At 33.3% G+C, this 22,416-nt stretch overlaps 1 protein-coding gene across 1 annotated transcript; it reads left to right on the top strand.

Annotated features, from left to right (window-relative positions):
• Positions 1-298: 298 nt before the first annotated feature.
• LOC126886549 (nibrin) lies at positions 299-21,932 on the top strand (the record flags this gene model as incomplete). The annotated part of the gene is given in 5 exon segments (XM_050653503.1): positions 299-551; positions 768-1,314; positions 9,880-9,940; positions 14,953-15,555; positions 21,670-21,932. Coding segments are annotated over 5 exon segments (1,635 nt in total), but the record flags the coding sequence as incomplete, so codon positions are not given.
• Between the last annotated feature and the right edge of the window lie 484 nt (positions 21,933-22,416).

Below are 22,416 nucleotides of genomic sequence, written 5' to 3'. Positions count from 1 at the left end.
GTGGCGGAATTTTGTGCCGGTGAGTGTAGTTGCCAGATTTCAGTTTGCATGCCAAAATGTATTTTCGCTTTTTGGCCAAAGGGGTGAATTTAGAAAAAAATGTTGATAAGACTTTTTTGCTCTACATTGTGCCTTCTACCTATACCTTTAAGGAACGCACTATTTTCGGGGACACCCTGTATTAGTAGTCTTTCATCTGTTCAAAGCCAGAGCTGGCATTTTCTATTTGTGCTGGTGTTTTAATTTACTTGTACATACATAATATGCCATTTTAGTAATGATACCACTTATTTTTTAGGTATTAAATGCGCTGTTGGAAGATAAACCAACTGTGGAGCCAGGTTTCTGGAAGAAATTCGCAGAAAATGTATCTAACAGTCTTCGTCCTCCTGACATTAGTGCTTATAATGACCCACCATTAGCTCAAGGATTACTTAACAAGGTCGAGTTCAAAAATGGCATTGATAGAAAGAATCTGTTTAAAGATAAAATATTTTTATTTACGTTAGAACAGGAAAAAAAGCAAGTAGAAGAGTTAATATCAAAAGCAGGTTTGTGATGGTTTTTAATTCTGCTCATATGGTTTTAATAGATTATCTGTTCAATATTTAAATTGTTTGCCTTACACTGTATGTAGATTTCACACCTTATTTTCTGTTGTGCGTGATTTCACACCTTTTTTTGAGTATTCGCAAATTTTTCAGTTTACTTACATATACACACTTGCTATTATCATATTTAGGTTTATTGAACTTTTTTCTATGTAGGAGGATCTTGTGTGACATGGGAGAATGAGTGCGAAGCGTTCAAGAGAATAGCAGCCTCATCAAAAGAATTTCTCGTTATGCAGAGTCGTAAAGACGTTGATGACAAGGCATATAAAGACATTATTAAACTTTTGTCGAAACAAAATAGACGTACCATTCCTATTCAAGAAATCGCCATGGCTATTATCCATGGATCGTGCGAAAAGGATTGCAATGCAGAATTTAATAGAGTCCAACAGGTGTTCGCTAGGACTACCAACAAGGAACCCACTCAGCATGTACTACTAGCTAAAAATACCCAAACACAAGATTCTACCGCTGAACCGACTTCATCTAAGGTTATTGATGAGACTCTGGATCCAGATCAGCCGAATGTACCGCCAATTCAAAAGAGAGTTGTTTCAGTTCAAGAAAAAGATGTAGAGACTGAAAAACGAGAGATTCGTCCAGAAAAAGATCATGATACTGGGAAGAGACTTGCTGCAGACCCAGATGAGAATAATCCATTTAAGAAAATAAAGTTGGATAATAGGGACAACACTAAAAGGTATTTAGATACAAATTTTAAGTTTTAAACAAATATTAGTTCTTTTATTAAAAATTTAAATAGCTTCAAGTACACTCTTGTACAGAACCAGTCTAAAATTTTACGTTGCTAGGTTTAAAAAGACATTAACATGGCGCAGTGAAAAGAAAAAGTTTAGGGTATTCTAGTAAACCATGTTCATTGTTGGCCAATTTGAAAAAAGAATTGAAAACAAATTACGAGTAGAAAATGAGCCATTTCATGATCATCAATGATAGGAGTGTTCATTTTTTGTATCTTCTTCTTCTTCAGATGCAAATCCACTAATGGATATTAGCGATCAGATTTTCCATTAACTCTCTGTTTCTTGCAATGTTTATCAGATATTTTATGTCGTTAATCCCTGTCCATTGCCTTATGTTTCGGAGCCAGGACATTTTCTTTCGTCCTATTCCCCTCTTGCCTTCAATTGTACCTTCGATTATAAGTTGAAGGAACTGGTATTTTTCGTTTCGCATGATGTGGCCCAGATACGCCGTTTTACTTTTCTTAATGGTTTCGAAAAGTTGGCGTTCTTGGAAGAACATCTCCATTTGTGACTTTCGCCGTCCATGGTATCTTTAGGGTACGGCGATAAAGCCACATTTCGAAGGCTTCTAATCTGTTTATATCCCTTCTTTTAAGTGTCCAGCCCTCCACGCCAGGGGTCGGCAACCTTTTTCGGATGGCGGACCATGTTCAAAATAAAACCTTTTATACGGGCCGCATATTCAAATATAACTTAAATAGTCTTCTTCTTCTTCAGTCTGTTTGCATCCACTCCCGGACAAAGGCCTCCAATGAGTTCTTCACGTCTCTCTGCTTTGTATTATTTAGTGCCAGTTACTCCCCACTTGTGCTTTGATATCGTCTAGCCATCGTTGTTGTGGTCTTCCACTACTAAGGCTTGCTCGTCTGGTCTCCGATGTATAATGTTTCTCGTCCACATTTTGTTGTTTTGTCATGTACGTATTCTACCTAGTTTCATTTCATTTGCGCAATTCTTTCAATTACATCCTCCACCTTCGTCCTGCTTCATTTGTCCTTATTTTCGTATATGTTTTTTCAGAGATTCTCGTAACTTAGCTCATTCGATGGACCTGTGTTTTTCTTAATCTATACAGAGTGAGTTTTATGTATGTAACGCCTCAATTATCTCGGAAACGGCTTGCACGATTTTTATAAATTTTGGTATGTAAGAGTATTGTGATACGGCCGATATTATGGTGAAAACCTACCCATACTGACACAACTATACACAATTCATCATCCCATCCTACACAACACAAATTAGCAGCCTACCATAGCATGATACATAGACTGACAGAAATTCCTATGACAAAAAATAACTTCGAGACAGAACTAAATATCATTAGACAAATAGCAGTAAACAATGGCTATAACGAACAAACAGTTAACAACATTTTAAACCAAAAACTCCATAAGAAAGCCTTGAAATTAGTGTATCCACCACCACAGAAAAAACCCAGTACCTTCTGCTCTCTCACATATACTGGCAAAATAACAACAAAAATAGCCAGATACATAAAAAAGAAAGGAATAACACCAGCTTTCAGAACTAACAACAACTTAAGCAAACATATTAAAAACAATAAAAGCCGAAAGAGAAAGCAACTACAGAGTGGTGTGTACAAACTAACTTGTGGTGACTGTCCGAAAACTTACATCGGTCAAACTGGCAGAACTTTTGACAAACGGATAGCAGAACACAAAAGGGCTTTCAACAATAGAAAAACAGACACTTCTACATACGCACTTCATTTTCTAGATCATAATCATTCTTTCAATGAAGAGTTTCAAATTCTACATATTCAAAATAAAGACCTTAAGCTATCACTTTTAGAATCAATGGAAATTAATAAATTGAAAAATACAGATATAATTCTGAATGACCAACTCGAGACAAACAGCTCCCCACTCCTCAACCTCTTCAGTTAAAGACTTAAAAAGACAAACACATTGTAAAATATATCACTTGAGAAAGGCACTTTGCAGAAACAGCTGTAGTAATAACATAGTTGTAATAAATTTTGTGGAAGTATAGAAAACAAACGTTTTTCAGTGTTTTATTGTGAGATAAAATGAACTTCCATCAAGTAACGGTCGAATCCATCAATTATCCAAGAACATTCAAAAGCCATCTCTTTAAATTAATGATGACATTTTCAAGTAGAATGAAATTCTAGTAATGTTTACATATCCATACCAGTGTGAATTTTACTACACGTAATTTGCCGTGTAAAGACAGAAAAAGTAGGGATACACGTAAAATGTTTGCGAATTATGTACCCATAGCCTTAACAAAAAATTTAAAACAAATTATAAAAATCAATTTTTTTAGGCTCGACCAGACATTATTTTAGCTTCTTTGGATCATTTTAAATAAAAAAGGTCTCTTGTAATTTTTCTCTAAAATCGATCGTTTTTGAATAGTTATAAACAATTTTATACTGAAAAAAAAAAACAAGAAATGACGGTTATCAAGGCTCAAAATCCCAAGTAAAAAATATTAACCTGAGTATTATGCAGCTGCTGCATTTTCGTGTTGCAAAGAAATTGAAAATGTTTAAGTATACATTTTTAAAAAATATTACTTTTGTAATTATGTACAACCTAAATTCAAGTTCAAACCTTATACGCAGTTTGGGCTTATTTCATTCTAAAAGATTGTTTTTAATTGTTAATGCAGCATGATCGCCCGTTCTCTCATGTCATAGGCGATTCATTTACACTCTTCTTAAAAAATAATATTTTAGAATAAAACATGCCAAAAATTCTCATGGGGAACTGATAGAAAAAGGCTTTAAATTTAATTTAGGCTCTTCGTGATTAAAAAAAATAATGCTTTTTATTTATGTTTTTTTTTATTTATGTTTTATAATCGTAATTTTCGTTGTTTTTAGTATAAAATTGTTTATAACTCAAAAACGTTCAAACGTACAAAAACGTTCGTTGCTTTCAGAATTAAATTGTTTATAACTTTAGAGAAGAATTTTAAAGAACATTTTTTGTTAAATAAATATAGCAAATAATATGTAAATAGGTATAGGGAATATTACATAAAAAATAATCAGTCTTTTTTAAGGACTTCAAAACGCCAAAAATATAATATAGGGTGTCCCATTTAAAATAAGAAAGTTCATTAGATTTTCAGAAAAACGGAAGATCTGACAACAATGTAAATACCACCATAATATCGGCTGTATCACAAGACCTTTACATATCAAAATTTATCGTGCAAGCCGTTTCAAAGATAATTGATGCGTTCCATACATAAAACTCACTGTGTAATTCATCTGTTTTAAAACATTTATAACTTCCTCGTTAGTAATTTTGGTAGTATGTATTTCAGATCCTACATTTAATATTTCTATACCGTGGTTTTCTGGTTTTGCTACTCTGAATGAGTAGGTATAATTCTGTATAAATAGTAATCCTCAAAAATATTTTTTGTTATCTTATTTTTGTCGTTTTAGTGATTCCATTTTTATCTATTATCTGGTGTATTTGTTGTAGGTATGTACTACTTATTTAGAGTTTTTATCACTTTCAAACTCTTGTTTTTCTCTATAATATTTTCGATCTGTTCGGTGTTGTTTTCTCTGGTGTCTTGTCTTTTTTGTCTTCTTTTTCTTATTACTTTATTAAGTTTCTTATACTCTGGTGAATTTTGGTCTATGCAACTTCTGTCCTTAATCGTCTGTTGTGTTTCTGTCTTTAATTTTTTATTTTTCATAAATTTGTTGATTTTTCCTAAAATTGCATTAGTGCTTTGGCGAGCCGCACAAAAAGTTGCAAAGGGCCGCAGGTTGCCGACCCCTGCTCTATGCCATATAGCAGTACCGACCATACGTAGCACTGAGTAAATGTTCTAGCCCAATAAATGACCGCTTTGGAGTGTAATTTCCAGGGGCAACTCCGAATTGCATGAAAATTTGGATTTAGGTTCTACTTACCCTTCACTTCAAAGTTGAATTTGTGCCGTTGGTTGCTTTTACTTGGGGGGTGACATTTACCCCTTCCTGGGGGGGTGAAAAACGCGTGTTTAAAATAGGGCCGGAAATGGATAAATTGACTTATTTTAAGCACATTTTATTCTATAAAGTTTTTTACGTAAGTCAATACTTTTCGAGTTATTCGCGATTTAAAATGTTGATTTTTCGACAAAAAAACTACGTTTTCAGACCGTTTTTCCCAAATAACTCAAAAAGTAAATATTTTATCGAAAGAAATATTTTTAGCAAAACTGTAGCCTATAAAAAAACGAAAAAAATGGTGTACCAGTAAAGTCTACAAATTGAGTAGAAGCAAAGTTGCATCTCATGAAAAATATGTTCGTATTCGTCTAGTTCCAAATCGAATAATTCAACGCGAAATCACCGAAGAAAGAAGCGTTTTTCGGGAAAACCTTATTAACATTTTTAAAGTATCGAAAAAAAGCTTATTATCTGTTTTTTACAAAAGTTTACAGCATCAAAAATAAACGAGTTACACTGAAAAAAATTTGGCCCCTTTTTTTTTGATAAAACAAATCGTGAAAACCTCCCTCTATTTAACACCCTAAATGAAATTAATCGTTTGGCTTTACCATCTATTTTAACTGTATGTATATTGTTTATATGATCTGTAAGTTTGATTGGTTTGAAGTGCTTATTTTTGAAAACTTTTGGTTTTATATTAAAAAACAATTTCTTAAAATTTTTGAAAAATTTAATTTTTTCAAAATAACTTAAAAAATATTAGTGATAAGAAAAATCTTAAAAAGTAAAAAATGTAGGTTTTGCTATTGTAAATATGCTAGTTTCATTTTGTTTCTCCGTACGACAAAAATTGGTTAAGATATGGCTGTTCAAAATTTGCATACACTCGTGATTAGTGGTCCATTCAAGCTTTCTCAATTATAACCCTTTCAAAAATAAACACTTTAAACCAGTGAGACTGACAGATCATATAAAAAAATAGATAGGTATGTAAATTGTTTGTAAAGCGGTAGCGATTAATTTCATTTGGGGAGCTAAACACGACGAGATTTTCATGATTTTTTGCAAAAAAAAGAGGACCAACTTTATTTTGAGCGTAACTCGCTTATTTCTAATGCAAATACTTTTTTTTTAACAATTAAAATAAAGCTTTTTATAAACACTTTAAAAAAGTTTAAATGGAGTTTTCCATAAAAGTGCTTAATTTTTCGGTGATTTCACCTTGAAATATTCGACTTGGAATTAGACTAATATGAACGTATTTTCATGAGCTACAACTTTGTTTTTATTTGATTGATAGACTTTACTGATACAGCATTTTTTTAGGTTTTTTATAAGCTACACTTTTTCTAAGGATATTTTTTTAATAAAATATTTACTTTTTGAGTTACTTGCGAAAAACCGTCTGAAAACGTAGTTTTTTTTGTCGAAAAATCAACATTTTCAATGGCAATAACTCGAAAAGTTTTGATTTACGTAAAAAACTCTATAGAACAAAAGTTGCTTAAAATCAGTCAATTTACCCATTTCCGGTCTTATCTTGAACGTATGTTTTTTCACCCCCGAGAAAGGATGACTGTCACCCCCCAAGTAAAAGCAACCAACGGAACAATTTCAACTTTGAAGTGGAGGGTCAGTAGAACCTAAATTCAAATTTTCATGCAATTCGGAGTTGCCCCTGCAAATTACACGGTATCGCCGAATTTCCCGTTCATTTACTGGGCTATTAGTCCCAGTTGAAGATCGAACTCTGAACAGGTCAACACCTTCCTGAATTTTACGAAAGGTTGTCAAGCTTGCTCAATGCGACATTTTACTTCCCTGTCCGATGCCCAGTCTTCAAAAAGCCACGTTCTCAGGTATTTAAATTTGCTCACTCTTTCAATGGACTTGGTATTCAGTGTTATGTTGGAGTTTTCAAGTGCATCCAAGTTTCTGGGGATGATCATGAATTTGGTCTTTTTGGTATTAATCTCTAATCCCATATTCGTTTACTGTACTCTCCTATTATAGGAGAGTTGAAGAAGTATAAGTTGTTGAAGATCGATTATGTTGTCACAAATTGAGACACCATCATCAGCATATCGTATGTTGTTGATCAATACTTCATTCACTTTGATTCCCATCTCGGTATCTGCCAAAGACTCTTGAAATATGGCTTCCGAATAAATGTTAAATAAAAGAGGGGAAAACACGCATCCCTGTCGAACTATGTATGGGTTTGGATATAGAATTGTCTATATTTAATTGTGCCGTTTGATACCAGTACAATTTTTCAATGCATCTTATACAGTGTGGAAGGCACTTATGGAATAAAATTACTTCTGTCCTTGTATCAAAAAATTATAAAAAACGCTTAGATACGTCGATTTTTAAATAAAAATGTTCACTGCAAGTCTATCACAGTCCATATGAAGAGTACAGGGGAAAAACAAGGAATGTCACATTTTATACATATTGAGATAAACATCAATAAAGGTTTAATTCTTATGATATCTAAAAACTACTTAGGAGAAACTTAGCATAATTCTAGCAATTATTAGTCTATAATCTTAATATAATATTAATCTATATTAACTTGTTAATTTAATAATGCACCAAAAAACTGCTAACATTCCTTATTTTTGTCCAGTGGCGTGCGGACAATCCTGGTCCTTCGTCTGGATAGAAATTTGTAAAAAAATTATATAGACTGATCTTTTTGGTTATTGTTCTGAATCGATAGTCTAGTCGATAGTACTCAGTTTTTGCTAACACATGGTGAGAAAAGCCAAAATTCATGAAAAAGTGACATTCCTTGTTTTCCCCTGTAGGTACTCTTCATATGCTTTATTTTTAATGGATTACCCTGTTTATTCTTATATTTTTAAAAGTTGCTTAACAACTTAATTTCAACGAACTATATTATGTAGGCTGTATTATGAATAATACAGGATGAAATTTTGAAATTAACGAGTATGGAAACCACTGATGGAATAAAATTTTGTGTGTCCTTATTTTAAAAAATTATAAAAATACTGGGACACGTCAACTTTTAAATTCAAATGGGAACTTTACAAACGTAAATTTAAATATACAGGGTGATTCACGCAAGTACAGCATAGTCCATGATCTTTAGTTTTAATGGATTTTTATTTTTATATTTTTAGAATCTGCTACACAACCTCATATCAAAAAAGTGTATTATGTAGGGTCCATTATGAATAATACAAGGTGAAATTTTGAAATTATTTATAAATTTTGTCAATACATTAAATACAAAACCCAATAGATTTAATACTTAGTTTAGAAAATTGATGCCTTATTTTCATCTAATTTAAAATATTATTATTAATATCATTATTTAAAGCATGATACATTATTAATTTTAAAATTTTATGTAGGTATTTAATATATTGCCGAAAATTACACATCATTTTAAAATTTCACCTTGTATTATTCATAATCGGCCCTACATAATAGGTATACACTTTTTTGATATGAGGTTGTTTAGCAGATTCTAAACATATAAAAATATATAGGGTGATCCATTAAAACTAAAGATCATGGACTATGCTGTACTTGCGTGAATCACTCTGTATATTTTAATTTGTATCTGTCAAGCGCCCATTAGAATTTAAAAGTTGACATGTCCCAGTATTTTTTATAATTTTTTTAAAATAAAGACACAAACAATTTTATTCCATAAGTTGTTTTCATACTCTTTAATTTCAAAATTTCACCCTGTATTATTCATAATACCCCCTTCATGATATAGTTTGTTGAAATGAGGTTGTTAAGCAGCTTTTAAAAATATAAGAATATACAGGGTGTTCCATTAAAAATAAAGCTTATGGACTCTGTTAGACTTGCAAGGATCACCCTGTACATTTAAAGTTTTGTTTAAAAAGTGCACATTTTTATTTAAAAATCGACGGGTTTCAGCATTTTTTATAATTTTTTGAAACAAGGACAGAAATAATTTTATTCCATAAGTGCTTTCCACCCTATATGTCTTTTTGGTCTATATCAAGTTTCTTGAGGATCTGCATTAACTTGTGGTGTTGGACACGATCAAACGCTTTTTTGTAATATAAAAAGCATATCAACACGTCCTTCCTCTGATCGTAACAATCATTTTGGACCAGCACCTGTGTTGCTACTATTGCTTCTCTTGTTCCTATACCTTGCCTAAACCCGACCTGAGAATCACTGATGTCCCATTCACATTTTTTGTATAATCTTTGATGTAGTATTTTTAAGAATATCTTTAAAGTATGACTCATCAGGCTAATGAGTCTGTGATCCTCACATCTTTTTACATTGGCTTTCTTGGGTAAGGGAATAAATGTAGAGCGTAACCACTGTTGAGGATAGCAACCAGTTTCATAAATAAAATTAAATATTTTATGTAGTGCTAAAATTCCCCTTTCATCCAGTAGTTTGAGTATTTATGAAGGGATTTCATCTGGTCCAGGTGCCTTATTGTTTTGAATTTTGTATTATTATTTATTTTTTGTATCAGTGAATATTATATTCCAGTAATAAACCCGTATTTCTCTTTTAGGTCAGATGGTAAAGGTGATGCCGAATTTGCTAAAGGCAAAACCAGCAGATTTTTGTCCAAGGTTAGTATAGTTTTCTAATTAGTTAATTAATTATTAAAATATATACCAGCTATTTCGACTCCAAGCTGCAAGGTATAGGTTGACCTACGGGGTGTTAAATATGTCAATGCATTAATCATTACGGGGTGTCAAATGTGCCAATGCATTAATCATTACGGGGTGTCAAATGTGCCAATGCATTAATCATTCAATGTACCTGGACACCTGAAGTAGATGCATCATACAGGTGGGATTATTCACCTCACGTGATATATCTTATTATTCTTTTGTTTAGTTTCTTGGACGCTAAAACATTTAAGGGGCTATCCTAGTTTAAAAGTAATGAGAATTTATTATAAAAAGAAGTACATGTAAAAAATTTTTCATAAAAAATATTGAAAATGAAACGAGTTATGCGCCATCTGCTGGAACCGTGGAAAAAAACAGCTCCACTGCTGTAGTGATTAAGATCCACTAGTAGTCCAATCAACAGCCGTTTTCTCGTGAAATTTTGAGAACTAAGGTCGATTTCCTTGAAAATTTGGATTTAGGTATGTAGTAATTATAACCTTTGTCAAAATCTACCCTATGCCGAAGTGCGCTTTTGTCCTGGGGGTGAAAACAACCCCATCTAGGGGATGAAAATTTTTTAATCAAAATGACTATGGAAATCGATAGAGTGACCATTTCTGAGTAAATTCCTATTTTACAAAAATTTTTTGCAAAATTGACACTTCCCAAGTTATTTGCGATTGAAACTATGCATTTTTCATTGAAGAAACTCACGTTCTATAACCGTTTTTTATGAATAACTTAAAAAAATTATTTTATAGAAAAAACCATTAAGAACAAAATTGTAGGTAATAAAAAAACAAAGAGATTCGCGTCTAAAAGACCTATGAAAACCCAATAACGACTGAGGTATTGCTCTTTGAAGGACGATTATTTTCGAAGAACATCGAAATGAAGAACATTTAATCTCAAATAACTCGAATTTCGTGCAATTTTTTAGTAAAACTTAACGGACATCTTGGATATTAGTGCACCCTAATATGTCTGTGTAGATTTTGGCATTGGATCCGACCATCACTTGTAACACCGTTGCCGTATCCTCTATTTTTTCATACTATCACGTTACAATTTTTTGTGATATTATACACGAGCAAGACACCCTCAAAAAAGCGCTTAGTTTTCGAGATACTGACCACGGAGGGGTGAATGGCTAATTTTATTCATACTTTATATTTTCGAGGGTGCTGAAAACGAAAATGAGGTTTATTTTGAATTTTATGTGGGGGAACACTGTCAAAATCGCAATTTTAACCTAAAAATAATAAATTACGTTTTTTGCGTTTATCTCGCTACAACTCTGTTCCGGTTTAATATTTTTTTCTGAAATTTTTACAGTATATATCTCTAACATTTCTGAAGATAAAGGTACCTGCTTCAAGTTTTTATTCTTATCATGATAAAGGTTATGAATTTTTCGAAGAAAAAGATGCGGATTTGTGCATTGCAAAGTTTAATCGCAAAAGTTGTGTGACGAAGTTTAAAATTTAGCTTCTTAATCACGTTTATTTGAAAGTAGAGAGTACAAATAAGTTTTCTGGTAAGTTTTAGATCAAAATGTTTTATAGAAAAAAAAATAGTGCAACTTTTAATGTCGACACTAGAAATCCCCAATATAACGCTTATTTTTTGAGGGACAGACAATCTAGGTCTAATTGCTCACCTTTAGTACTCTCCTTGGATTATAAGCTTTCATTTGACACCTCATTTGTCATTCTACCTAGTATAATGACGGAGAAGTAAATGTTCTTATTCTATTATTCTTGTAGGTACATTTAACATTGATTGAAATTATGAAAGAAATGGCATGGCAACACTGTGACGCACAAACATAAGATTCAGCTGTGCGTTACATAGGGTGCACTAATATCCAAGATGTCCAACTTAACAGGCATCTTTTAAGTTCATTAAAATACCTTTCGAACAAGCTCTGACAAAAGTTTCTTGCATAAGAGCTGACTGACTTATGACGAAAATAAAGTCGCTCTCTGCTTCTTTCTTTTTGAAATGTAAAATTTAAACCCTCGTCGTTACAATCCTAATTGAAATGAATAGCTTTCCACTTGAAATTATCTTTATTTAGGTATAATTGATACGATCCATGTGATTTGACCGGTTTGGAATGTTTAGTTTAGAAAAAATAGTTGTTTAAATCGAAAATGACACTTTTAAAATTAAAAAAAGTGCATTTTTCTTAAATAAATCTGAAAGTGTTCATAATATGAAAAATGTTTTCAAAAATTAATTATAGAATTTCTTTTACTGAAAATTGTTTATGTATCATGAATACTTTTAGATTTGTTTAAGAAAAAGGCACTTTTTTTAAATTATAATAATGTCATTTTCAATTTAATCAACTGTTTTTCTAAACTAAGCACTCCAAACCGGTCGAATCACATGGATCGTATCAATTATACCTAAATAAAGTTAATTTCAAGTGGGAAGCTATTTATTTCTATTAGGATTTTTACGACGAGGGTTTAATTTTTACATTTCAAGAAAAAAAAAGCAGAGAGCGACTTTCTTTTCGTCATAAGTCAGTCAGTTCTTATGCAAAAAACTATTGTCAGAGCTTATTTGAAAGATTTATTAATCAGCTTGAAAAGAGGTCTGTTAAGTTTTCCCAAAAAATTTCACCACATTCGAGTTATTTGAGATTGAAAGTTCTCCATTTCGAGGTTCTTCGAAAATAAACCTCCTTTAAAGAGGTTGTCATTGGGTTTACCTAAGTCTGTATCTCTTTGTTTTTTTATTAGCCACAATTTTGTTCTTAATGATTTTTTTCTATAAAATTAAATTTTTGTAAGTTATTCATGAAAAACCGTTATAAAACGTGAGTTTTTTCAATGAAAAATGCATAGTTTCAATCGCAAATAACTTGGAAAGTCTCAATTTTGCAAAAAAAATTTATAGAACAAAATTTCCTCAGAATTGGTCACTCTATCGATTTCCATAGTTATTTTGATTAAAAAAATTCCATCCACTAGATGGGGTTATTTTCACCCCCAGGGCAAAACCGCACTTGGCATAGGGTAGATTTTAACAAAGGTTATAATTACAGTCGAACCCGCGTATTGGAATAGCCTTCGTGACAATCAAAAGGATTCCTCTAACCGGGATATTCTAATAACCGATCATTGATCGCTATTAGAAACGTTTCGGGACCTCAAATTGTTATTCCTTAAACCGGGATATTCCTTTAAGAGGTATTCTAATAAGCGAGTTTGACTGTACTACCTAAATCCCAATTTTCCACGAAATCTACCTTGGTTCTCAAAATTCCACGGTTTTACAGTTTTTTACCGCTTATGAGTGGTCTATAATAAAGATCCTGAAATATAAAATTTCAAAGTGATTATGGAAATATCAGTTATTTTCTATACCATCAACTAGGGGTTCTTTGATTGGATAAAAAATGTCAATTTGGCGGTTTTTGAAACTGAAAATTTTTTAGCTAATTAAAAAAAATTCAACACTTCATTTTTTCAAATTTTAATGTTTTTCAAAAATCCTAGTTAATGATATAGAAAATAACATATTTCAATAATCACTTTGAAATTTTATATTTCAGGATCTGGGTTAGTCCCAATCACTGCAGCACAGCAATGGAGTTATATTTTTTTTCAGGGTGCCAGCGGATGGCGCATAAATCATAAAAATTTTCCCCTTAAGAATAGCTCCTCAATTTATATCTACTTACTTCTTCTGCCAACTGCTTTAGAGCTTTGAAAGTGCATCTCACAATCCAAGTTCCAACTCTGGCTCTGTTTTATGTTCTTTGTTTATATTTTTATTATATCTTGTTTGCTGATATTCCATTTCCAAAAATGATTTCGTCTATTGTTATCTCCCTGTAGCCTATCTCCACCTGTTTTTCTTTTTGTTCCTCTTCCCCTGCATAAGTTTTTTGTATTTTTTGTTCTTGTTTGGTCATATCATGATTAATAGATCTGGATCCCGAGTATGAAAAAAAAGTTGATTAATAGCAAGCTGAAAATTTGTTAATAGCTTAAGGGTGTCTAGTCGGACAAACTTTGATATATGGGAACACTGGAACAGGGGAAGTTTTAATTGTGGAACAGGTTAAAAGTTTGGAACGGTCAGACCACGAAAACGGCACATGTATTTTGTCCGACAGAACAGACTTAAACTCTCCGAACAGAGATTACACGTCAAATGACAGGAATTATGACAGGTGATAAATAGCAGTCTGATTTTTGCATGAGAGTTTAATCTCTGTTCGGAGAGTCTAAGTCTATTCTGTCGGACAAAATAAATGTGCCGTTTTCGTGGTCTGACCGTTCCAAATATTTAACCTGTTCCACAATTAAAACTGCCCCTGTTCCAGTATTACCATATATCAAAGTTTATCCGACTAGACACCCTTAAGCTATTAACAAATTTTCGGCTTGCTATTAATAAACTTTTTTGGTGTGCGGGATCCAGGCCTATTAGGTAGTTTTATTTTTAAATCCAATCCAATTTTTTTCATACGCGGGATCCAGACTTATAATGTATATTCTCTCTCCATTGCTATTCTTTATTTTATATTATACCAGTTTTTTGTCATCATTATTTTTAAATTGAATTAGGCATGTGCTTCTTCTGATTTTAATTGCTGTTTGGCTTCAACTTGCACTCCCAAACCTTTCTGGAGCAGATCTGCCACTGCAGTCTTACGGGACTCATTAGTATTGCAAAAAAGGCTTCATTTCCATCTTTTTAGAGTTGTAAATTCTTGCAAGGTATTCTTTATAATTTTCGTCTTACTTTTAGATGAACTGATATGTGTATATGTATATTCATATTCGAGAGACAGTTGAAAATAGAAAGAACCTTTTTTCAATTAGGTATTTTAATACTATTGAATATAAATTAAGTCAATACTCGCAATCTTTGAGTTTGTATTTTAATTGATGTTAAAAAATGTGTTAAAGGTATTTTAAATTATTCTGTTATTCTAGAAACCAATAACAGAAAAAAGAAAAATAATAGAAGACAGTGATTCTGACGACTCACAGCCAGCAAAAGTCACAAAAAAGAATCCGTTTAGTAGCATCACATTAACAAAAAAAAGCAACATCGAAAATAACCCATTTGCATCTTCGAGACAGCTAACAGGGATGTCCAAACTGTCGTCCGATAATCCGTTGCTTAGGGTAACGAAAAAAAGTAACATTGAAGATAACTCACTTCCATCTTCGACGCAGCTAACAGGGATGTCCAAACTATCGTCCGATAATCCGTTGCTAAGTGCAACCAAACCCATCGATAACACACCTATGTTATCATGCACCAAAAAGGAACCTCAAGAACCAGAATATTATCCTCATATAACTAAAGTATCCGATGACGGTTCCGGATGGTACTCAAAGAACAATTCGGTTCATGTAAAGAAAGAAAAAGAAAATGAATACGATACAGAACTACAAGACTTCGTTAATTTATTTAAGAATAAGATAGTTGTAGGTGTTTTGTCTGGCCGTTCGATGAGACAGCCTAGTTCGAGTGATGAAGTCGATTGTAGGGCCCAAACCAATGGTAAAAACTTTAAAAAGTTTAAAAAGGTAAGTCTTTTTAATAAATTAAGCTTAATAAACATACTTTGAATGTTTAGAAGAATTTTTTAAACTGCATTAGTTTTCATCATATAAATACCTCAGCAGTATCACAGATTGTCAGAACATGTTGTGATAATCTGTGTTAGTATGTACTTAAAAAGAGCTGGGTGTTTGGCAGACAACCAAGGAAAACCACTATTAAGTGTGCAAGAGTTATAAAATGCCCTGATCAGCCCCTGGGCGAGAAGAGTGTAATCCTTGTATAAAATCTTTGTACTCTTTTTTTACAAAATTTGTATCTGGCTGTGTGGGTTATACCTTAAGGCAAAAAAAAAGTATGTAAAAGAAACTAGATACAGTAGAACCTCGGTATATCGAATCTGAAGGGCCCGAAAAAAATTTGTTATATCGGGAATTTTTCAATAACGGGGTTCATTATATCGAGGTTAGATGCAGCCAATATTCGTTAAAAAGGGGTTCTTAAATCTGAATAATACAGGTATTGTACCTAGTGTACCCTAGGAGTACACTAGTTACTGATCACAGTGTAAATAAACACAATGTCAATGCTGCACTGATGATTGTAGGGTAGGGGGCAAGAAGCAGGTCCGATTGTTTACATCTCTGGACTTGTCTGTGAGTCGCCACTGTCTATACTTAACTACGCTAAACCGAGGTTTGGAACGAACAAATACGTAATACAGAGGTTGTGTGCGTTATATAGGGGTTTGCTACACTCAATATTTATTATACAGGGGTTTTAATTTATCTCCGCAACTCGAAAAAATTCGTTATATAGAGGGTTAAAATCTAGATGATTCATTATATATAGGTATTATTTACATTGAGTGTTATAGACGTTTGAAGGGGATTTTAAAAAAATCGTGACATCAGGGAATTATTTATATCGGGGTTCGTTATATCGGGACTCCACTGTACTTGGACGAAATATGTCAAAACAGTCGACCTTCGTAACTATAGCAAAAAAATTATATGCCAAAAAATACGAAGACTACAGAACAATTAGCCTAATGAGCCACTTATTTAAAACATTTTTAAAAGTGATACACAGCAGAATATATAAAAGACGAGAACAAATGCCATGAACACAATTTGTGTTCCTCGATGCCTTAAGCACCTAAAAAGCTATTCGCTGTATAAGTGCTTATGCAGAGATGTCAACTGTAACGTATATTTTTGTTTTATCGACTACAAAAAGGCATTTGATAGAGTAATAAATGATAAGCCCGTAACCAAAGAAGCGGGTTTAGATGATAAAGACTTGGGAGTACTATATAATTTTATTACAACCAAACTGCCAACATTAAAATGGATGATCAGTTGACAGAGGCAATCTCCGTGGATAGAGGAGTGGGACAAGGATGAATTCTGTTCCCGGTGTTATTTAACATGTGTACTCTGAACATATCTTTGAGCAAGCGCTGGGAAAACTGCAGGAAGGAGTATTATTAGTCAACAGAGTGCGTCTGAACAACATGAAATATGCCGACGACCCAGTAGTTTTTGCAGATAGCTTAGATGGTTTGCAAAAAATAATGTTGCGCATATCAGATTTAAGCAGAGAACATGGACTGGATCTCAATACCAAAAAAATAAAGTACATGATATTATAGTTAGTAAGCGGAAAATGGTGGTAGCGGGTAGGTACCCCTCTATGATCCCGATAGAGAGCAGACTTACTTCAGGGATTTAGAGCCCCTGCCCACGCAAGCTCCTGGTTTTTTCCTCCATTTCCTATTTGGAGGTAACCAGGCCCCAACCTCAGTATTATCCTATCCAAACCCCAATTTCCTTCCCTAATATCCCCTCCCACCCACCAACCCGTCTGGACAGCGTGGTGGGTTATGGCCAAAACCTCCAAAAATCAAAAATGTCGGTTTCAACAGATATAAGGAAGATACCCCAGGTGGGTAGGAAGTTTATTCCACAGTCCCACACCGAAATAACGGTTTGCCTCGAGGATTCTGGGGGAGGCAAGTCGACATTGAAAAAGAAGAACAACAAACAACTCCATATAGCAACTTACAACATCCGTTCCATGGCAAGAGACGAAAAACTCTACGAACTAGAAGAGGAATTAGGGAATATGAATTGGGATATAATGGGACTATCAGAAGTTACAAGAAGAGGTGAAGGGTATGTGGACTTACATTTAGGCAACAGGCTCTATTATAAAGGCAATGAAGACTATACATACGGCGGAGTAGGTTTCTTAATCAACAAGAAGAGAAAATCACAAATTCAAATAATTGACAGCATCTCAGACAGGGTTACATACATGATTTTAAAACTAAATCCAAAAACCAAATTAAAGATTGTGCAAGTTTATGCTCCGACTGATTAAGAAATAAATACTTTTTACGAAGATCTTAATAAAGCTATAGACACCAACAGAGAATCCAAAATAATAATAATGGGAGATTTTAACGCCAAAATTGGAAGTAAGATTGAAGACTCTGAAAGCAAGATTGGAAATTTTGGAAAACCAAACAGAAAGTGGACATGGGTTGCACCTGACGGAACCACCAAAAATGAAATAGACTATTTTCTCTCAAACAACAAAAGAATATTTGAAGACGTAACAACAATCAACAACGTAACAACGGGTAGTGACCATCGTATAGTTAGAGAAAAATAAATATTAACATGAAAGAAGAGAGAAAAAGAATATTTAAAAAAACAACGCGAATACAGAGCCTATTTTAGTTCAAATCAGGCACGAGGCACTACAAAATTTATCGGGCCCTAAATATAAAGGAAATGAAACGAAATGGACGAAATAAAAATCAGATCGAAAAACCGAAAAATGCATGTTCAATATTTTCCAAAAATCTATCGAATGACACCAAACACGACACCTCCACTCCGAAAGTGGCGTGGCAACACAAGGAAAATCCCTACCAAAATGGAAAACTTAACTTTTTTGGTTTTAGAACCTAATCTTCCAACCTTATAGGTTCCAATGACGCTTTAGTAACTGCAAATTTAGCATCCAAGACCCCGCTACTATTTGTATCAATTTTTTGTAAAATATCATTTTGTATATTTAAAATAGCCAAAGACAGACTTTGTTGATTTAGAGAATTTTTTAAATTCGACTTACTCTTTTTAGAACCACAGTACCGAGAACGATTTTTCACCTGAAGAGTTGCTATTGCTAATGGGTATAGTTAAATAAATTATAAGCAACGTTTCTACATTTGTAAATATCGATATGATGTTATTTTCAATCAAAAAGCTCATCATACTTTCCGAATTTTTTAAGATATTAGATGTGCTGCAAATTTCTTTAAAATGTGACACGTCTTCCACTAAATCATCAACGTCGATATCGTTCTCATAATATTCAGTAATAGTTTTCGAGTTTACTGTTTCGCTATTGTGTGTGAACAAGATAACAAAAATATCGTTTACTGAATTATAAGCATCTTTTCCTATAAATAGTTGCGTGATTAAAGTATCACAAATAGGTAAAAACGATTTAATTTAAAAGTTTCATGTCCTTTTAAAAAATAGTTTCGGGAACTCTTGAATCTTCATCAAAAATTTGTTTTGCGTTCTCGGGACAGCTCATCTTTATATGAAACGCTTATTGGCTATAATTTTTTATCTTCATTTTCAATTTCTGAAAATATTTGTTTTGTTTTCTTTATACCTACACATTTGATTAAACTATTGTAAAGTTCACACATTACTGTAGTTTCTACTGGTTGCATTTATTCTGTCCAAAAGTTTATTCCAAATCGTCGTTTAAAGAATAAACTAACGTAGAACGTACAATAGGTATTCTTTTGAATCTTCGCTTAATTGGCCCAATGCGATTTTAAATGAATGAATAAAAAAAATTTGAAAATTCATTTTCTTATTGCAATAAAAATTTTTTAAGAATCTTTCCGGGCCTCATTAAAATGCAAGCCCGAGGCAGGTGCCTCATGGGCCTAGTGGTAAAATAGGCCCTGCGCGAATAGATGCCTTTAAAGTAAAAACAAATGAAGAGCAATTCCGAGAGGTCTTAGCGGATAAGTTCGAATATGATCCTTCACATAATCAAGATGAAATTGACGAAATTAACAAAACATCAATAAGAACCTTCTCGAAGCCGGACTAGAGGTCGCAAAGAAAACAAGTACTAAAGAAGACAACTACTAACGCAAAACAAACGCCATACTCAAGAATACATATAACTTAATAAAACAATTAGAAAAGAACTAAAACGCGACTTACAATAATGGAACGAGAACTTAATAGAGCGAGTCATTGAAAACAACAGAGGCTTAAAATGTTTAAGACACGCACTGGGTGTTCAAAAAATCATCAAAATTAAAGACGCCAATAGTAAGGAAGAGAAGGACAAATATAAAATAACAAAAATAGTCGAAGACTTCTACAAAAGCTTGTACAGCTCGCAAAGCCAGCCTAATGAATCAACAAAGGAGAACGTGAAAAGAAAAATAAAAAACGTGGGATCAGAAGTACTACCAAATATAGAGGGATTCGAAATAGAAAGCTTTAAAACAACTAAAAAATAATAAAGCTCCAGGACAGGACGGTATAATTGCCGAGCTCTTGAAAACAAGCAAAACAGTAACAATCCCTATACTAACAGAGCTATTTAATAAATGTCTCCATAATAGCAAGATCCCTAAAGACTGGAACGAAAGTCTAGTAATACTTTTACACAAAAAAGGGAACAAATGTGACCTACAGAATTATAGACCGATATCGTTGCTCAGTCAAGTATACAAACTATGAGAATTATTAACAACCGGTTGACCTACAAAATGGACAATTACCAACCAGTGGAACAGGCTGGCTTCCGGAAAGAATATAGTACATCAGACCATCTGCTGACAATGAGAACATTGATAGAGAAGGCAAATGAATACCAACTACCCGTATTTCTTGCCTTCGTAGACTATGAAAAGGCGTTTGATAGTATCGAGATGTGGGCCATAGAACAAGCTATTAATAATTGTAGAATAGATTCGAGATATAGACAACTAATACATAATATATATGAAAATGCAACTATGATAGTACAACTAGACGAAAATACAAATCCCATCCCTATTAAGAGAGGCGTGAGACAAGGAGACGTAATATCGCCAAAGCTTTTCAACCTAGCACTTAGAAGACGTCTTCAAAACGACAAATTGATCAACGTATGGCATTAACGTTAATGGCAAGAAGCTAAACCACCTCAGATTCGCTGACGACATTGTGATTATAGCAAGCTTATTCGAGGAACTGCAAATTATGATAGAGGAACTCGCAGGCAGCTCCCAATACGTCGGCCTGATAATGAACATGAAGAAAACAAAAATAATGACAAACACAGATGACCCCAGACGTATAACTATAAATGGCAGTGAGATAGAAAAAGTCAGGAATATATCTACCTAGGCCAAATCCTGAAACTTGACAAAGAAAACCAAAGTGCGGAAATTATTAGGAGAGCAAGACTAGCATGGGCAGAATTTGGAAAACTTGGTTGGATACTTAAGAACCGCAAAATACCTCAATATTTGAGTACCAAAGTGTTCAACCAGTGCATCCTTTCTATCATGACATATGGATGTCAAACCTGGACCCTAACCAAGGCAAATATGAATAAACTAGCCCCAACAGAAAGAGCTATGGAAAGAGCAATGTTAGGTATACGACTGTCAGATAAAAAGAGGAACGACTAAGATCAAAAACAAAAGTCGAGGACATAACAACAAAAGTTGCCAAACTTAAATGGAGCTTCGCAGGCCACACTGCTAGACAAAAAGACCAACGTTGGAATGCAACGATACAACATTGGAGACCTTACCAAAGTAAACGACCGAGAGGAAGACCACAGATGAGATGGGTTGATGATATTAAAAGAGTAGCCGGAACAAATTGGAAATATGTTGCTCAGGATAGAGACCTATGGAAGGAGTTTGGAGAGGCCTATGTCCAAACGTGGACGATAGAAGGCCAAGAAGAAGCGGAAAATATTAAATTCACGGGTTTTAGAACCCTTAGAAACATAGATGTTAGAATGTTTATTTTATCTATTTATAACGAATAGGGCTTCACATTCATTATTAACATTTTTTATATCACTTTCAGATAAAGCCTTTACATCCTCAAATTACCGTCATAGGTAATGACTTCTTCAACAATTCACAATTTGGCAATACAACAGGAATACACGATTCCCGGAGACGCATACTTTACGACTCAGACGACGAACAACCTTCAAGAAAACAGAGAAAAACATTAAAATCTTTTTTGATATAAGTCAAAATTATTGTTGTATTTGATATTATTGATAAATGTTATTGTTTTTGTAATAAACTTTTTTAGACATAAATATATCGTAGGAGCCATCATCTTTAGTTATTCAATACTTTTCTCATTATTCCTTCCTATTTCTTCGATATGATCTATCCATTTTTTCCTGGGTCTTCTCCTTTTCCTTCTACTTCCCAATTCTAATGTCTAAGAATGTTTTTTTTTTCGATAAATTACTTACATTTTGAGCTATTTGCAAAAAACCGCTTAAAAACGTGTTTTTTTGTTGGAAAATGAACATAATATTTACTCGCAAATAACTCAAAAAGTATTACCTTAATGAAAAAATGCTATAGAACAGAAGTTGCTTAGAATTAGTAAGTTTATCAGTTTCCGGACTTATTTTGAACGTTTATTTTTCCACCCCCGAGAAGGGGTGAAAGTCACCCCCATGGCAAAAGCTCACATCGGCACAATATCACTTTTCTTTTTTGACATGATACCTTTGCGTATGCCAAATTTTATGTCAATCTAAACGGTTCTTTAAAATTTTTAGGTTTTGTCATATTTTACCGTCAGCGA

Source organism: Diabrotica virgifera, chromosome 6 (genome assembly GCF_917563875.1).
Source record: "Diabrotica virgifera virgifera chromosome 6, PGI_DIABVI_V3a".
NCBI classification, from domain to species: domain Eukaryota; kingdom Metazoa; phylum Arthropoda; class Insecta; order Coleoptera; family Chrysomelidae; genus Diabrotica; species Diabrotica virgifera.
The sequence above is the reverse complement of the archived record's forward strand: the minus strand, read 5'-3'. Positions and strand labels throughout refer to the sequence as shown.